Source organism: Globicephala melas, chromosome 17 (genome assembly GCF_963455315.2).
Source record: "Globicephala melas chromosome 17, mGloMel1.2, whole genome shotgun sequence".
NCBI classification, from domain to species: Eukaryota; Metazoa; Chordata; class Mammalia; order Artiodactyla; family Delphinidae; genus Globicephala; species Globicephala melas.
The window spans coordinates 45,628,815-45,648,057 of NC_083330.1; the positions used below are offsets into that span (position 1 = coordinate 45,628,815).

The following is a 19,243-nucleotide window of genomic DNA, read 5'->3' on the forward strand; positions in this document are numbered from 1 at the left end:
CTTTTCCATATTAGGGAAGTTTTCAAGTATAATCTCTTCAAATATTTTCTCAGTCCCTTTCTTTTTCTCTTCTTCTTCTGCAACCCCTATAATTCGAATGTTGGTGCGTTTAATGTTGTCCCAGAGGTCTCTGAGACTGTCCTCAGTTCTTTTCATTCTTTTTTCTTTATTCTGCTCTGCAGTAGTTATTTCCACTATTTTATCTTCCAAGTCACTTATCCGTTCTTCTGTCTGTTATTCTGTTATTGATCCCATCTAGAGTATTTTTCATTTTATTTATTGTGTTGTTCATCATTGTTTGATTCATCTTTAGTTCTTCTAGGTCCTTGTTAAATGTTTCTTGCATTTTGTCTATTCTATTTCCAAGATTTTGGATCATCTTTACTATCATTATTCTGAATTCTTTTTCAGGTAGACTGCCTATTTCCTCTTCATTTGTTAGGTCTGGTAGGTTTTTATCTTGCTCCTTCATCTGCTGTGTGTTTTTTTGTCTTCTCATTTTGCTTATCTGACTGTGTTTGGGGTCTCCTTTTTGCAGGCTGCAGGTTCGTAGTTCCCATTGTTGTTGATGTCTGTCCCCAGTGGCTAATGCTGGTGTTGAGATGGAGATCTCTGGGAGATTTTCGCTTCTTGATATTATGTGGAGCTGGGAGGTCTCTTGTTGACCAGTGTCCTGAAGTTGGGTCTCCCACCTCAGAGACACAGCACTGACTCCTGGCTGCAGCACCAAGAGCCTTTCATCCACACGGCTCAGAATAAAAGGAGAAAAAGTAGAGAGAAGGAATTAGTAGAAGAAGGAAGGAAGGAAGGAAGATAGGAAGAAAGGAGGGAAGGAAGGAAGAAGGAAAGAAAGAAAGGAGTGGGGAGGGAGGGAGGGACGGTGGGAGGAAGGAAGGACAGAGGGAAGGAAGGAAAAAAGAAAGAATATAAAGTAAAATAAAGTAAAATATAATAAAGTTATTAAATTAAAAAATAATTATTAAGAAAAAAATTAAAAACAAAAATGGATGGATAGAACCTTAGGACAAATGGTGGAAGCAAAGCTGTACAGACAAAATCTCACACAGAAGTGTACACATACACACTCACAAAAAGAGGAAAAGGTTTGGAAAAAATCATAAATCTTGCTCTCAAAATCCACCTCCTCAATTTTGGGATGATTCGTTGTCTAAAGGAAGGAGGGAAGGAAGGAAGGAAAGAAAGAACGAAAGAAGATAAAGTAATATAAAGTTATTAAAATTAATTATTAAGAAAAAAAGTTAAAAAAACGGACGGATAGAACCCTAGGACAAATGGTGGAAGCAAAGCTATACAGACAAAATCTCACACAGAAGCATACACATACACACTCACAAAAAGAGGAAAAGGGGAAAAAACCATAAATCTTGCTCTCAAAGTCCACCTTCTCAATTTGGGGTGCTTCGTTGTCTATTCATGTATTCCACAGATGCAGGGTACATCAAGTTGATTGTGGAGCTTTAATCCACTGCTTCTGAGGCTGCTGGGAGAGATTCCCCTTTCACTTCTTTGTTCTCACAGCTCCCAGGGGCTCAGCGTTGGATTTGGTCCCGCCTCTGCGTGTAGGTCGATGGAGGGCGTCTGTTTTTCACTGAGACAGGACAGGGTTAAAGGAGCCGCTGATTCAGGGGCTCTGGCTCACTCAGGCCGGGGAGAGGGAGGGGCGCGGAGTGCGGGTCGAGCCTGCGGCGGCAGAGGCCGGCATGACGTTGCACCGGCCTGAGGCCTGCCTTGCGTTCTTCCGGGGAAGTTATCCCTGGATCCCGGGAACCTGGCAGTGACGGGCAGCACAGGCTTCCCGGAAGAAGGGTGTGGAGAGTGACCTGTGCTCACACACAGGCCCCTTGGTCGTGGCAGCAGCAGCCTTAGCGTCTCCTGCCCGTCTCTGGGGTTCGCGCTTTTAGCTGCGCCTCGCGCCCGTCTCTGGAGTTCCTTTAAGCAGCGCTCTTAATCCCCTCTCCTCGCACACCAGGAAACAAAGAGGGAAGAAAAAATCTCTTGCCTCGTAGGCACCTCCAGACCTTTTCCCCGCCTCCCTCCCGGCTAGCCGTGGTGCATAACCCCTTCAGGCTGTGTTTACCCCGTCAACCCCAGTCCTCTCCCTGCCTCTGATCAAAGCCCAAGCCTCAGCTCGCAGCCCCGCCCGCCCCCCAGGTGAGCAGACAAGCCTCTCAGGCTGGTGAGTGCGGGTCGGCACCGATCCTCTGTGCGGCAATCTCCCCGCTTTGCCCTCCGCACCCTGCTGCTGTGTTCTCCTCCGCGGCGCGGAAGCTCCCCTCTCCGCCACCCGCAGTCTCCGCCCGCAAAGGGGCTTCCCAGTGTGTGGAAACCTTTCCTCCTTCACAGCTCCCTCCCACTGGTGCCGGTCCCGTCCCTATTCCCTTGTCTCTGTTCTTTCTTTTTTCCTTTTGCCCTACCCAGGTACGTGGGGAGTTTCTTGCCTTTTTGGAGGTGTGAGGTTATCTGCCATTATTCAGTAGGTGTTCTGTGGGAGTTGTTCCACGTGTAGATGCATTTCTGGTGTATCTGTGGGGAGGAAGGTGATCTCCGCGTCTTAACTGTTCCGCCATCTTCCCCTCCTAGATAATTTATTGATTCATAAATTATATTTGAGCCAGGCACCATTCTAAGCACTGGGTTTAAAAGAAGTAAACAAGGATAGTTTCTGATGGTCTCTGCTCTTGAGGTCACTGGAGAAGTTAGACAACAAGCGAGTGAACTAGTTTCAGATAATGCATGGACCAAGAATGGTGGGAATTACACCTGTGCCTCTGAGCTTTAAAGGTAAAGTCATAGCTGTAGGAAAGCAATGGCTAGGAGTTCTTTGTTATTCTCATGAGCTTTCAGAAGTCTAAGGCATTGTGGTAGTGGAGAAGTGCAGAATGACAAAAATTGTATGAAAATCTTGGTTCTCCTCTTTCACTTTCCCAAATCACTTAAACCTTCAGCTGCTGTACCTTGAAATATCAGTAAGTTTTTGCCTCCCTTATTTAATGTTCCAAGGTAGTTCTGCTAAAATTTTATTTAAAAATTAATAGAATCTGTTTTACAATCTTTAAGATGCTTCCAGAAAGTTCATATGATCAAGAAAACTTACATACCTATCCAAGACAAGCTTGTCTCTATCTTGCTTTACTACCTCACTAATTGTAAATAATACAGTAGTTCCTTATCTATTAGAAGCCTTTAAGGAATAAATTATTTCTTTCATTCAATACATATATGAGTGCTTACTTTGTTCCAGGCCCTGTATTTCAGGTTACAGAATTTCATTTGACATCCTAAACCTTACCAACTTTGTATCTTTTAAAACAAAATGCATGCTTCTCTGCCTTTTTCCAGTGTATACAGACATTTTTAGTGAAATGAATAGTCATCCTGAGCTGAAGTATTGATAAATGTTAGTCTTGGGTGCTGTTTTTGAATTGGATGGGTCTCCTGCCATGTCATCTGTGTAGCAGATACATTGTTTGCAGTATTCAGATTTTCAGACCTGGTACTACCAAATGTTTCTACATTAAATGGCTCCATTCTACTTTTTGAATGTTTGCTAGCTTCCTTGATCCTAATTTGCCATTTCTAATCTGTCGTGAAGCAGAAACCCAATGATCAAACATTCTAGGAATCAAAGCCTCTGCTTTCATTATTGTACTTAGATTTTGTTGCCTGTTTTTTGACACAGCCGTTAGCACTATTTTTACTCACTCTTCCCCACCCCAATCCATTTCTTGGTAATTGAGAGGATTCTTATGGTTTTTAGGTGGGCAGAATTCTTAATGAAACATAACACAAATTTAGGTATTTGTTATTTAAAGGTACTAAATAAATGTGTAAAAAATGATCACCTAAGCCTTCCATTTCTATAAGCAGTAAACAGTACCTTATGATTTCATTACACAATCTGAAAATTTTTACCTGAGAGCTTGACACTTTGTTTACAAAGTTACTTTCCTAGGGCTAATTCGTAATACTCAAATGTAATCAGAACTATGCCATAATTTTGCAATAGACAGTGCATTTAATCTTCATAAATAGTCAAATTTCATCTTCCCCTTGAAGAAAGCATTTCAAACAGAAATACACAGCCTGCTCTTTTTCCCGAAGAGTTCCTGCATGTACCTACATGCACTACGTAAAAATGCAAACTATTGATTCAAAGAATCCAGTTCAGCAACTAGAAATAATCAAAAATACATTCTGAAAGAGATTCAGAAAATTATTTTACCCATGAAAGACATTTACTATTTTAGAGAAAGCAGCTCGTTTCAACTCATGAGAAAACTTGCAAACAAGAAATTAGTTTTTCATTATGTATGGTGCTTTTCATTTTTTAAGACTTAAAAGTAGGTACCATGGTTGATTTTAGAAAATTCACAGATCTTCAGAGTTCTTATTATCCTCAGGGGAAGTTACTAAAAGACAAAAGTTTTTCTTAGAAATCTTTAGCAAAAAATATATGAATCACTCTGCCTTTTCATAATGAGCCAGACTCTCATTGGAGTATTTCATTATTCTATGACTGATATTGTGATTTATAATAAGCAGTACATATTTGGTCTTTATTCCCTGTTTCTGGTGCAGAGCTCCCCAAACCCTCAGAATTTTCTAAGTGATGAGAACAATGTTGCTTTTGTTATGTTAATGAGGTGACTTTTGGACCACTCATAAGGATGGGGGCTGGTTGCCAGGGGAACCAACCTTGACTGGGTTGGAACTTTCAGTCCCACCCCCACCTCTATGCAGGGAGAGGGACTGGAGGTTGAATCAATCACCAGTGGTCAATGATTTAGTCAATCATACCTGTGAAATGAGGCCTCCATAAAAACCCAGATAGGCAGGGTTCAGAGAGCTTCAGCGTTGGTGAACACGTGTAGATGTAGGGAGAGGACATGGAAGCTCCACACCCTTTCCCCATGCTTTGCCCAGTGTTTATCTTCCATCTGGCTGTTCCTAAGTTACATCCTTTTATAATAAACCAGTGACCTAATAAGTAAAATGTTCGAGTTCTGTGAGCCGCTTCAGCAAATTAATCAAACCCAAGGAGAGTCATGGGAACCTCTGATTTATATAGCCAGTCAGAAGTATAGTTAACAACTTGGGCTTGCAATTGGCTTTTTTTTTTTTTGCAGTACGCGGGCCTCTCACTGTTGTGGCCTCTCCCATTGCGGAGCACAGGCTCCAGATGCGCAGGCCCAGCGGCCATGGCTCACGGGCCCAACCGCTCCATGGCATGTGGGATCTTCCCGGACCGGGGCACGAACCTGTGTCCCCTGCATCGGCAGGCGGACTCTCAACCACTGCGCCACCAGGGAAGCCCTGCAATTGGCTCTTAAGTGGAGGGCGGGTCTTGTGGGACTGAGCCCTTTACCTGTGGAATCTGATGCTATCTCCAGGTAGATAGTGTCAGAATTGAGTTGAACTGTGCATTGCTTGGTGGTATGGGGGAACCTCCCTCCATACACACACACCTACGTACTGGAATTGGGTGCTCAGGACCTTTAATAATCAACTCAATTATAATCGTATCTTCCACAAAATAGTGTAGCCCAATGTTCAGGAATGCAAGCTCCAGGATGCCTGGAGACATCTCACTTCAGCACTTACCAGCTGTGTAACCTTGAGCAAAAGTTTTAATGTGTCGAGTTTTCTACCTGTGAGGATGGTAATAGTGCCTATCTCAGGATAAAATGAAATACAGTAAAGCACTTAACAAACTGCCTAACACATAGTAAATACTCAATAAAATTAAGAGAAACTTCATGTTTGCAGTGGTAACAATCCAGTAATTTTTTTTGAATCTCAGGAGGTAACGTAAGATTCTTTGCTTATATTTAATCCAAGGTATTTTGAAATGAGTAAACATGTCACATTTAAAATACATTTCTACATTAATCAAACGGTGTTTAGAGAAGAATTAATCTCTATGTTCATACCTACCTACTTAGGTTAATGTAAACATTGAAAATATTTTCAATCACTACCCAGGCACAGGAGGAAGAACCTAATCCAGGAGTAGATGATTAACAGAATTACCTTTCCATAGGTTTTAAGAAGGAAAGGTTTGGCTCTGGGGCGTTTACCAAGAGGGGGCTTTATATTCATGAAAAAAAGGAATGCTCTTTGGGAAGTGTTTCAGAAATCACCTGGGATGCTGTTAAGAATAAAGATTTCTGTTCTCTACTTATGAGTTACTGAATCAGAATGTGATTGAGAGGATGAGCAAAGCTTACGAATCTCTATTAACAAGCACAAGAGAATCACATTCAGAAGCATAAGAACTACTGCCTCAAGGGAAGATCTCAGCTTGAGTTTAGACCTAGATAATGCTGACTACCTCTAAACACACAAAAATAATATATTTAGGAGAGAAATCGTATCTTCAGGGGCAAGTACTAAATAGTGAAATTATGCTATTTAAAAATCCTCTCAAGTATGCCCCAGGAAGCCATTTATACTGGGTAGTCTTGATATTCAGATAATTCAGGGGAAAGAAATAAAAGTAGCAAAACTTTGAAAACCTTCAGTAAAGTTCATTCTTGGTCTTCTATTCCTAAATTTGTTTTCAAGTCCATTAGATTTAATCACTAAACAAGACCAAAAGAGAACTTTATTTTACATGACTTTATTTTACATTTAGAACCATTTTATGCTTTACTTTAAAAAAAAAAAAAAAAACCTCTGCTTTTAATATTTCTAAAAGCATTTTAACCAGAATTTTGATTTAGGAAGACTTTAAGACATTGTGCATTATTTTAAATACTTTCATTCTTTCAATAACTATTAAAAATAAGTTCACAATTAGGGTTTCAAATGTCCTAATCATATCTAGTTTGTTTTCATTTAATATTTTATCAATTCCGTCATGTGCATACAGTTTTTCTCTTTCAGACACATCGATGAAAATCAGCTCTTACTCTAATTACTATTTCATTTATTCAGAAATAGCATTTAGACATAAAAATCAATGTCTCATTTTGTAAAGTAACCGTTGGTTAATTTACACATCTCATACATCTTATGTTGTGTATGTTTTAAGTAATATAATGAATTTTACTATTGTCACTTTAGTTTTTAATATTTATTGTGTCAGCAGGGCTGAAAATATCACATGGTTCAGTCTTCTGAAGGAAGTTATATATATATATATATATATAACATATGTAACATATATGTGTGTGTGTATGTGTGTGTATATATATATATATAAAATAAAGCATAGTGCCTTTGAATGTGAAAAACATCCCAAAGGCCAGGAGTCCTATAAAGGAAATGAAAGGTAGGAAAGACTCCAGAGAATTTCTCTCCTCATTTTCAATATGTAAAGTGACTGGTTTAAGTCACTTTACTGAAGACATGGTGAAGAAAACAGTGTTCCTTATTATGCCATTGAATAAAGCTACTAAAACCACAAGAATTCAGAGATAATGGTCCTAAGCTACATAATTAATAGGTCATCAAAAAGAACCTCTCACTTAGTTATCAAATATAAGTGAAGTAACTTCCTATGCCAAGTAAGGCTCACTTTACTTCTTCCCCCATTTGTAAAAAGAAAAAGTGGCCTGGCCAGTGCCATTCAGGATTCTCTGCTAACTGTAAAATGTGGACTGATTTTCTTCTGTTTCTTATAGTCCATGTGTACATTCAGTTCTTTAAATCAAAATTTTTATGCACATAACCGTGTCGGTATATCGCCCTTAGTTTAAAAATGTACAACTACATAAATAAAAACTGTTTCTTCAGTATTACTTGACATTTCTTCTGTAATTTCTTTATTTAAAAAAGTAAATGTAACAAGATACTTAAAAAAGGCTAGATACAAAAGTAGTTAAGCTGCTCACGAACATTTAAAATTTTCCAAAATTTATCTTCAATAATCATGATCTTATAAAACATTTTACAGTTATCAGAAAGTGCCCAGGCTGTTTACATAACTGAAATGCCTTAGTACAAATGTCTAGTTAGAACTGAAGTGCAGTACACCTGACTTGACTGCTCATTGAAATAGGGATACAAAGGAAAAAGTTGATTGTGATAAAGTATTGTGCATTGGCCCCCATCATATGTACAAAAAAGTGCCCTCACTCAAATGAACAAATTACATGCAAAATATTAGTGATATCATTTAATATCCTAGAGCTCAATGCAGTCAAACCGCAATAGAAGTGGTTTTTATAGGTAAAAGTGATTCATCTCTAAGATCTGAATGTTCAGAACTTTTTTTTTTTTACAAGTTCCATATACAGGATACACAGTTGCAGCCAACCACAAACTAAACACCATAAAAAAAAGTTAAAATGAAAACACAGAACATACTTAATTTTTTATTTTGAAATTCCCTATTCCCGCTATACAAGAACCTTTGCTGAAACACTTTCCACAAAGGCAGCAGTGAATTTTCAGAACATTTTACATTTTTTCCCCTCAGCAAAAAGATAAATCACAGTGTAAATTATGTTGTTCTGCTGTCATCTTTGGCTGGGGTTAGACCCAGAAGTCGCTGACTAGCAAACCATTACAGTGAAATATTGCTAGTGCTCCTCAGGCCTTTAAGCTACAAACTCAGCAAGGAATGTTTGCATTTAATCTCTTTAAGGTACCACCACAGGGTGTGACAGCATTAACTTTCATAAACTTTTATAGACAAATGGAAAAAAATCTACAAAATAAGCTAGTAATATTACACAGCAGTACACACTTTTTATACTCTACACAAAACCAAAATTCTTGGTCTTAATGGCGAGTAGCAATTTCTGTTTGAGAATCTGTTTAGAGGAATAGAGTGGGACATAAAGTCGAGAAATGCAAGTATTTGCAGTAGGAAGATGTTGGTCATCTGGTGGTCTTATTGTGATGGAGGGCATAGGCTGAAATCCTTCTTCACTGGCTGGTAATGATGGACTTGATGTCCAAAAGTAAACCTAAACAGGAGTATAATAATTACAAGTTTGGCTTTTAAAAGATTAACATTCAACCCTTAACTCTGGCAATATATACATAGAGCCCCATTCTTGTGTTAAAACCTACGAAGGGGTATTATTTTGAACTGGGTTTTAAATTTATTTCTTGTATAAAAAAGGAAAGGTTCAGGGCTTCCCTAGTGGCGCAGTGGTTGAGAGTCTGCCTGCCGATGCAGGGGACACGGGTTTGTGCCCTGGTCCGGGAAGATCCCACATGCCGCGGAGCGGCTCGGCCCGTGAGCCATGGCCGCTGAGCCTGCGCGTCCGGAGCTTGTGCTCCGTAACGGGAGAGGCCACAACAGTGAGAGGCCTGCGTACCGCAAAAAAAAAAAAAAAAAAAAGGAAAGGTTCAGGGTCAGAAGAGAAAAAAATGTCAGGTATGTAGAAAAGTGACTATGTTTCATTGCCTCAGTTTCTCATCTGTAACGTGAGGCTATTGGACTAAATGCTCTCTAAGGGCCTTTCCAGTTGCTAAGTTCCACAGAGTATCCCTTAGTGTTAATAAGGTACAAGGTCTCCAAAAAAGGTTCAAGATTCACAGAGGTTATCTAAGTTATCTTGTATTTTATCTACTAGCAAAACAACCCAGGGGCTTCCCTGGTGGCACAGTGGTTGAGAGTCCGTCTGCGGATGCAGGGGACATGGGTTCGTGCCCCGGTCCGGGAAGATCCCACATGCCGCGGAGCGGCTGGGCCCGTGAGCCATGGCCGCTGAGCCTGCGCGTCCGGAGCCTGTGCTCCACCACGGGAGAGGCCACAGCAGTAAGAGGCCCACATACTGCAAAAAAACCCCCAGTATTTTCAGTGGTCCATTGTGATACATAATAATTTTATAATAGTAATTAAGTGTTCGACAGCATCTACTGTACATCAAAATCCATGCAATAAGCCATGTTAACATATCTGGGGTTTTTTTAAGATTTTTTTTTTTGGTGGGGGATGGGGACCATTTTTAAAGTCTTTATTGAATTTGTTACAATATTGCTTCTGCTTTATGTTTTGGTTTTTTGGCCCCGAGGTATGTGGGATCTTAGCTCCCCGACCAGGGATCGAATCCGCACCCCGCACACTGGAAGGCAAAATCTTAACCACTGGACTGCCAGGGAAGTCCCAACATTGAGTTTTAAAAATGCATCTAATTTGTGTAATATACCATAAATTACTTTTTCTTTAAATATGATAACCAAAGATATACTTTCCTGAAATATTTTCATTAATACATATCATTCCTCTCTTAAGGTAAAGCTTTTAAAATCTTGCATTTATAGTGTACAACTAAACAGACAAAATATATTCATTATCCCAGAATGACTAGGAAACCTAAACTATTTCCTGAAGCATAGTTTTGTGAGAAATCTCATCTAGAATTCTACAGAAGGAGGCAGGAAAAAAAACCTCTGTGTCAGGGTCTCCAAAATCTTCAAAGAACTATAAAAGAGCTGGAAGGTACTATAGAGGTAAAGCTGGCCCAATCTACTCATTTTACAGGTAAAAAACAAACTTAAAGTGTTTCTCCAAGGATAAATATGATTAACCAGACAGATGACTACATTGCTGGACCTCCAAGAAGTTAGAGGAAGAGAAATAAATACCAGAGGACTTCTCAGAACTTTTACTAGTGACCTGTGACTCTCCAAGAGGGAAATAAACTATGTAGTCTTACCCCACAATCCTGGGACTAATAATTCAAGGGAAAACAGTTTAGGAAACGCTGTTATATTCTGTCCTTGAGACACATAAGGAAAAACCCAACAATATGTGAAGGATAACCTCCCAAAAGGGGAAGGGGAAGAGGAGGAGGTAAAAGACACCTTGGTATAACAGGAGTTTAAAGAGTAAAGCTCACAAATTAAAGCTACTGCTAAGACATTTTGAGGCCCCTACAGAGGGAAATTCTCTCTCATAAAAGACTGAATAGTTAACAGCTTTCTCTTCCAGTAGAAGGCAGAAATGCAGTGAGACTTAACTTGACCGACTGCACTGAGGATGTATTGGTTTTGCTCTGAATCCGAAGATTGACTCAAGAACCCTAATTACATTATCAGGTACTCCTAAAGCCAACAGGGACAGATATGGTATTAGCATTAGTAGGGACTTTGGGGTTGGTCCACAAGATCGGGAAAGTCAAAGTACATGGAATTATATGGAATCAACCTAGGGAGCAACCTAGGAAACTACCATATGGCTAAGCCAAGAACAAAACCCAGCTGACAGCTAGGACTGCTGGACAACCTGTCTTGCTATAGTGGAGAAATACTGGAAGGCTCTTGGGGCCATGTCAAGATGAAGGAATGCTAAATGCACGACCCCTTCCCCACAAAAAAAAATCAATAAGTTACTGCCTGAATTACAGGTAAATTGGAAACAGCAAGTTTTGTGCTTTCATGCACAAGTAACTTATTTCTCCCTCTCAAATGAAACTGGGGGATATATCTAGAAATTGGATCATTTTTATACATTCCATAAGAGGTCTGGTTTAGAATATTGAGAACTAAGGCTGCATCAACAGGGGAAATGTCACAGGGAACTATGAGGAATATGAATAGAAAGGATCTCGTGAGATTTTCTGGGTAAGGAATGTCCCTCAAATTTCTACAGGAAAGTCTAGACTGCCTTTCAAGGTTAATGGACAGGTTGACTTGGATATACTCAAGGTTGGACATAGGTTCCACAGACTTGACAGACTTTTCAATATAATCAAAGTTTATATCATCTAATTTATGATTCTAAGTTAATAATAAGATTAAAATCAGATATGTAGTACTCATAATTAAGCTATTCTATTCATAGTATACAGAGCAATTAAGATACTATTCAAAAATTTTGCAAAGATTTGCTGCTAGGCAAAAAGATTAAGGATGTACAAAAGAGGCTGCTAGCATATATAAGCACTATAGGGGAAAAAACATGTCTCAACAATAAGCTAGTATTATCTTCTGGGACTAAGGATGGCATTTTAATAGCTAAGATGTATTTCACTCTGCTTACAGTTTTACTCATACTTCTGTTCTAGAGTAGAGAAACAAAACTGCCTTTTATTTGACCTTCAATAATTTTCTTAGCCAAAATTAAAATGACCAACCATTACAAATTGAAAACAAAACGCCGTCATACATAGTATTTAAGGTTTTTACATTTTCTTCTACAAATCTTGTGAAACTTAACTTACAAGATCTTGTCGTTCTGTCATGCTCATCTTCTCTACAATTGACCAGAACCAACGCTTGAACTGCAAGAGCTTCTCAGCATTTTCTCCTACAAATGAATATAAATTCAATAAATATACTATATCAGTTGTAAAGCAATTATACTCCAATAAAGATGTTAAAAATATATACTATATCAGTTGTATTTTTAGAATATTACTTCTTATAAAAGTAGGTATAAAATTAAAATGGGGGGGGCACTAACCCTAACAGAGGAAGTTAGGACCACTTACATAATGTGAAACCTCTAGAGTTCATTAATCAATCCTAAAGACCAAGATGACCAAGACAAGAAAAATGAACCACCAGCCTCAAAAATCACATGACTTTAATTCCACCTGTAAGTCATGAGTTTTCTTATCATCTTAAACCAGTGCTTCTCAAAGTTTAATGAGTTCACAAATCCCTTGGATCGAGATCTTTTTAAAATGCAGACTCTCATTCACTAGGTATGGGAGAAGAAAGGGGAAAGGAGCCAGAGATTCTGCATTTCTAAAAAGCTTCCAGATGATGCTGATGCTGCTGATCTCAGGATCATACTTGGAGTGTCTTTAGGTATTTTTTTCCCGCTTCTAGGTTTCTGGTTTGTAAATAAGCCAAGTTCTTATCTCCCAAGTATTGAAAATTATATTAATAAGTGGCACAAAAACTACTACACAATGATCTATACGTTGCCAAGCATGAGGGAAAAACAAGAAAATTTATCCAAATTTAACTTACTATAATTTGGCTGAAGCTGTTTGCAAAGTATGAAAAATAAAGGGGAAAAAACTGGTATCTTCATGTATGCAATAATCTTGGACTAGAGTTATAATAGTCCTCTCAGGAATTTCTTGGAGCCTCCAGTGTTTTATTGTGTAGTCACAGCTAAAAAGTCTACTCCTAGAATATGGGACTTGAAAAGGAAGGGTTGCAACAAATCAAGCACTAAAGATGAATGTTACTCTAGGATTATCACTACCTCTTGTTATTCTTTCTAGATTCTCCATGCGTTTGTGTGCTCTTATGTCTTTCTAAGTGTGCTTTGGATCCGGTTCTACAAAGCAAACATCATGTAGTCAAATTCTTTAATTAGAGTTTAAGGAACATGAATAGGGAAAGGCCAATAGAACTGTCACATGGATTATTTTTTCTTAATTATTAATAGTATATAAAAGTCCTTTTCACACAGTTGCTCACCAGGAATTTTTACTTGTATCATACTAAACCATGCATTTGTTAAAACCTAGAAAAATTAAACAATAAAAGAATTAAGAATGACCTAATGCTATCATAGTTCAAACATATCTTAAAATATATATAAAAACACCTGAGTGATACAGCATTTCCTAAGCCCCTGTAAATATGTAAGAACCAGAAACTCAGAAAACTGACCAAATTATCTATGTAGTTTATTCCTTAAATAAACATTAAAAAAATTTCATACCTGATTCATCATTGAAAGAGGTGAAACTGATCAGCATTTGCACATTAACTTCACCACAGCCATTTACCAAAAGCCTAAAATCTTCTGCTGTTAAGTCTTCTAATGAATTTTTTGGAAGCACATCCAGTAGACCTTTCCTCATTGCCTAGAGGATTTCAAAAATAACCTGTTTATTACTATCAGTACTTTATTTTCTACATAGCATTTATTATTGCTAAAGTCCAACATCTAATTTTAGCAGCCTAAGAGTACTAAATAATTCTAAATAATACTAAAAAATTAAGTTCTATATTTTGAGTTTCTTATTAACAGATTCAAAAGAGTGGCAGAGGGAAAAAAGGGCTACAGGTTCAAAAGTGAAGGAGTACTGTTACATATCAGGAGTTAACAAAAATAATTTTTTAAATTATGTTAATAGCAAACAGGCTAGTCATTAAGAATAGCTTCAATCTGTCAAATGTGCTATCCTGTCAACATCCTAGGAAGAGTATGATAATGACAAAAACAAACATCCCTGACACAAACCCAAAATCTAGAAGCTTACTGAGAAATTACCATGTGCCAAGAACTGTTCTAAGCACCTTACATATGTTAATGCATTTAATCCTATCCTCATTTTGCAGAGGAGGGAACCAAGGCACAAAATAGTTAAGTAGTTTGCTAATGTCATACAGCTAGAGGGGGCTGCAGCCATGATTTGAACCCTGACAGTATGATTCCAGAGCCCACACAATTATTCCCAGCACAGGGATCAGAAACACTTCATAAACATTCTTCAATAGGAGAAAGAGCAGGCCTGATGTTGCTCTTTAATAGAGCCTGATTGGAGGAATGGTCCTTACATTACTAACTGATGTGGCTATTTTGAATGCCTGGGACAATAAACCCTGCTGTACCAGCTTGCCTAGATTATTTGTGCAAAGAAGGTGATTTATGATGAACATGTGTTTTTCCTCTGGGGATCTGAACTGCTTACAGGACTGGCCTCCAATAAAAACCATGGGCACTGTGACTCTTAAGCAGGCTTCCCTAAACACAAACACTGCACATACATTGCTGTAATTCACTGCTGGAGGAAGACGTATGTTCTTTGTGACAACTCATGCCCCCAGAGAGAGAACTTTGGAGCCTGTATCTGGATTCCTCCAGACTCTGTCTGATGTACTTTTTTCCCCTTGTGAGAGTCCTTTTGCTATAATAAACCATACCGATGAGTACAACTGCCTTCAAGTCCTAGGAGTCCTTCTAGTGAGTCACCAGAGGTATGGGTGGTTGCAGGACCCCCAAAACAGTAGTCATTTCAGTCCCACAAAGCATCCTTATCAAATCTACTTTCGGATGATTACATGGTTTTTCCAAGTAGTTTTATCCAAAAGAAAGGTCTGGATTCATGTGTAATTTACATTTTATGTAAATTCATTTTGGTTTAAAATTTTTGACCTTTTATAAGCAAGCTGAATACACTGTGAGCTAGTTTAAAACACAGAAGACACACATAGCCTCATCAGATCAAGTAACATTTTCCAGAAAACACTTACATGTAATGGCTGTTCCGCAACTACCAACATTCTGTGTTCAGCATACTTCCGCACATACTCATACACGTTCTGAGGAGTGACTGGTATATTTACACCATTAGGAATAAGTTCCACCTGTGAAAAATTTAGTGCCGTTTAAAAGCAATTTTGTCAAAGCAGTAATAAGTTAACAGTTCATAAAACAATTTCCTAAAAATTTAAAATCTAAAGACAATTCTGTATCTGACAAGTATCTAAGGGATGCAAACATCTAGGCCTAAGTAACTATAAACTCTTCGACCTCTCAGTCTGTCTCACTAACTCTCCATCCATTCATCTCTTTCTCTCCATCTCCTACTGTGTCTTTTCTCTGTGTGTGTGTGTGTGTCTCTTTCTTGGTCCCTATTTATCTAAATTGTTTTTCTATATGTCAAGCACAACAGACTAACCAAATTCTCCTGCCAGAATCAGAAAACCACACGTTTGCTTTACCTGTCCTCCACCCTCTTCTTTACATAGGTCAATTGCAAATGCCAAATCCATCGCTGAGAAAACAGCATCAGCATCTGAACTCTGAGAAGCAAGTATTAGTTGCCGCAAACTCTCATACATCACAGGGTCAAAAAAAGCAAAATCATGCCAATTGACCTAAGAAAGTAATCATATGAAAATCAATTATGAAAGAAACATCTTAACTGAATTCATTAGTAAGCTGAAATCTATGATAAAGAATTTTATCTAATTTGAAGATTATTCTTTATCAGCTTATCTTCCACTAAATATAACTGATCTAAAGAGGTAAAATTTTAATAAGTCTTTGGCTCTGATAAACACATTTAATTTTCAAAGCATGAAAAATATGCATTTTTAAAAAATTTAAAATCAGGAGTATACTAGTTTTTAAGTTGTAAAGTAATTTATTTGTAGAAACCAGCACTAATTATTGCAAGGTGATTATGCCGAGCAACTGGTCCTAAGCTAAATACACATCCTGTTTAGCCTTGACAATAATCATAAAATACAGATTATTAATTCCAGATGATAAATCTGATGTCAGAAGAATCCAGTAACTTGCTGAAGGTCACATCATTGGGTTAAACTTGAGTCTATTTGATTCCTTAATCTTTTCCATAAACCTTGTTAAAGGCTCAACATTTCTATGTTGCTGAGCTTTAAGTCCAGTTCTTTCTCTGCACAAGAACATTTTAGCTGGAACACTTTAAGAAGTCAATAGAGTCAGAGTTTAAAAAGAAAAAAAAAGAAGAGAAAAAAATATGTATCATAGTATGATATGCTGTAATAATAGAAAATAATATTCACCAATGGGTTTGAGTAAAGAAAATTAACAGACCACAGCTTTAACAATGCTAATCATATCCGATGTGTGTTGTGCATCACTAGAAGAGACTGTAAAATATTTTGTTGTTTTGTGATTATAATTAGTATTATGCATTAATTTAAAGGATGTCGTTTCTCTCCCCCAACCCCCTGTCGTAAAGGAATGTACCAGCTGTCAAACTATCAAAACACATAAAGAAAATAACCTAATTCTGTCACCCAGAGATAATTATCAAGCATACTATGCTATATTTTCTTACATCCTTTTGTCCCTCTAGCCACCTACATCTTGTGTATATTTTTGAAACTGGGAATGCTCGTTTCAATACAATACTACTTCTATTGCCACTACTTGTTAGAACTTACTGAGCACTATGTGCCAGGCACTATACTGTTTTCTTTACCATTTTATTTATTTATTTATTTATTTATTTTTTGCAGTACGCAGGCCTCTCACCGCTGCGGCCTCTCCCGTTGCGGAGCACAGGCTCCGGACGCGCAGGCTCAGCGGCCATGGCTCACGGGCCCAGCCGCTCCACGGCATGTGGGATCTTCCCGGATCGGGGCACGAACCCGTATCCCCTGCATCAGCAGGCGGAGTCTCAACCACCGCGCCACCAGGGAAGCCCTCTTTACCATTTTATAAATGGGGAAATATGCCATAAATGTCAAAAGATTTGTCTGCAATAGGATCCAGGTCTGTCAAACCCTCCAAACCCACCTGTGTGTCACCCATTCTTCTATGCGCTCTCCTCCATGTATTCAGATATTCCCCATGCCATTAAATGTTTGAAAATGATTTATAATGGCTATAATGCTTTAAAATTTAACACTAATTTAATGCTATATGTATAATTATTTTATGAAACAAATTTTTTGCAATGTAAAAGCAGTTAGGTTCATTAAAATCACTTACTTTCCTACCAAGCAACACTTTAATCACATGTCTATTCAATGTGATAGGACATAGTTCATTCTGTAACAGACACAGTCCAAGAATCCTAAAAATAAAAAACAAGCAAATAGTATTTAAATTCAAAAATAACTCTAGAACACGTAACGCCCCACACATACATAATATACATAAAATATGTTGAGAAATTTTTAAAGTAGAACATATACACATTTTACAAACTAATATATTTTAGAAAGTCTCATAAACTGAAATTAAAAAAAAATTCAAATACAAGATTATTTTACCTGCCAATGTTTCTGAAACAATTCAACCTTGCTTCTGTGTTTTTGCCAGGCCTTGGAGTGTAAAATCCTCTTTTTCCAGGTTGGTAAAATAAAGGGGCATTGTCATCACCATCATCTGTGTCATCTAAATCCATATCTACTACACTTCGACTAGAACCATGACGCTTTCGGTTTTCCTAATGATAGAGTATCAGAGATTAAGCCCCAAGATTGATTTTATTTATTTGTTTGTTTATATTTTAGTATATGTGTCTACAAGAAAAGGATTATTTTTTATTAAAAAATGCCATTACAACTCTCTTTAAAATTAACAATAATAATAATCCAGATACCCCCTCCAAAAAAAATAACAGTAATATTTTTGACATTACCCAAGATTGATTTTTAACAGCAAAACATATGAACTGGTTCTCTAAATTACTTAAATGTAAAGTTTGATAGGTAAAGCCACATTCATATTTAAATGTAAATAAACTTTAACTCATTCTTTCAGAATTGTGATATACAAAGCTTGTGCCTGTTAACTTCTCTATCCATTTAAGAAAAACTATTTAATGAAAATCTGGTAGCTTCTTTCACCTTGATTCCTAAATATATTTTCCTTGGATATAGAATTCTGGATCGACAATTCTAAAAGCACTTTAAGGATGATGCTCTCTGTTGTCTTCTGGCCTTCACAGTTTCTGATAAGAAATGCACTGCCTTTCAAATCACTGTTTATCTATATGTAAGGCACTATTCTTTGCTTCCTTATTAGTTTTACAGCAGCTTGATTATGTATCTAGACACAGTTTTCTTTCAGTTTATCCTTTTTAGGGTTCACTGACCTCCGTGAATCTATAAATCTATGTCTTGCATCAAATTTGGGAAGTTTTCAGCTATTATTTCTTCAAATATTTTCCTGTAACAATCTCGTTCTCCTCTTCTGGGTACTCCAGTGACATGCATGTTTGATATGGTCCAACAGGTCTCTGAAAACTGTTGTTTGTTTGACATCTTTTCTCCTTCTATTCTTCAGAAGGGATAATTTCTATCTATCTTCAAACTGACTGATGAATTTTCCTCTGTCATCTTTGTTCTGCTATTGACCTATTCAGTGAATTTTTTCTTTCATACATTGTACTTTCTAAAATTTTCCCTTGGTTCTCTAGTTTCTATTTCTGAACCTCTACCTTTCCATTCATTTGTGTTTATTTACCTTTATCTCACAGAACATGAGATAATGTCTTTGATAATTCAAACAAGTGGGTCATCTCAAGGCTAGCATCTATTGGTTCTTTTCCCAGGAGAATTAGTGAGTCTCTGTTGGTTCTTTGTATGTTGAATAATTCTGGAGTGTATCCTGGACATATTGAATACTAAGTTGTAAAACTCTGGGTCTTGTTAAAATGACATGGAGAATGTTGATGTTTTTTGGCTTTGGTAGGCAATAACCTGGTTATGTTCAGCTTGGAAGTGTCATCTTCTGTGTGCAGTGGTTCCATTACCAATTAAGTTTTCAAAGCCTTTTAATTATACTATTGGGTCTGCCCCGCATATGCACCATATGGGATAGTCTGGGACTTGGACAGTGATTTATACT

General features: G+C 37.7%; 1 protein-coding gene and 1 long non-coding RNA gene across 6 annotated transcripts in view; one reads left to right on the forward strand and one right to left on the reverse strand.

Annotated features, from left to right (window-relative positions):
* Positions 1–19,243, forward strand: part of LOC132593780 (uncharacterized) — a 70,398-nt gene that overhangs the window by 22,933 nt on the left and 28,222 nt on the right. The gene's annotated exons all lie outside the window — the stretch shown is intronic.
* Positions 8,221–19,243, reverse strand: part of UBR5 (ubiquitin protein ligase E3 component n-recognin 5) — a 141,842-nt gene continuing 130,819 nt past the window's right edge. For all 5 annotated transcript variants that reach the window (XM_030863040.2, XM_030863039.2, XM_030863036.2 and 2 more), the window contains exons 53-59: positions 17,662–17,837; positions 17,378–17,462; positions 15,616–15,771; positions 15,145–15,258; positions 13,607–13,751; positions 12,144–12,229; positions 8,221–8,936 (exon numbers count right to left, since the gene is read on the reverse strand). In XM_030863040.2, the coding sequence (XP_030718900.1) occupies positions 8,724–8,936; positions 12,144–12,229; positions 13,607–13,751; positions 15,145–15,258; positions 15,616–15,771; positions 17,378–17,462; positions 17,662–17,837 (975 nt within the window). In that variant the 3' untranslated portion in view covers positions 8,221–8,723. The remainder of the gene's footprint in view (positions 8,937–12,143; positions 12,230–13,606; positions 13,752–15,144; positions 15,259–15,615; positions 15,772–17,377; positions 17,463–17,661; positions 17,838–19,243) is intronic.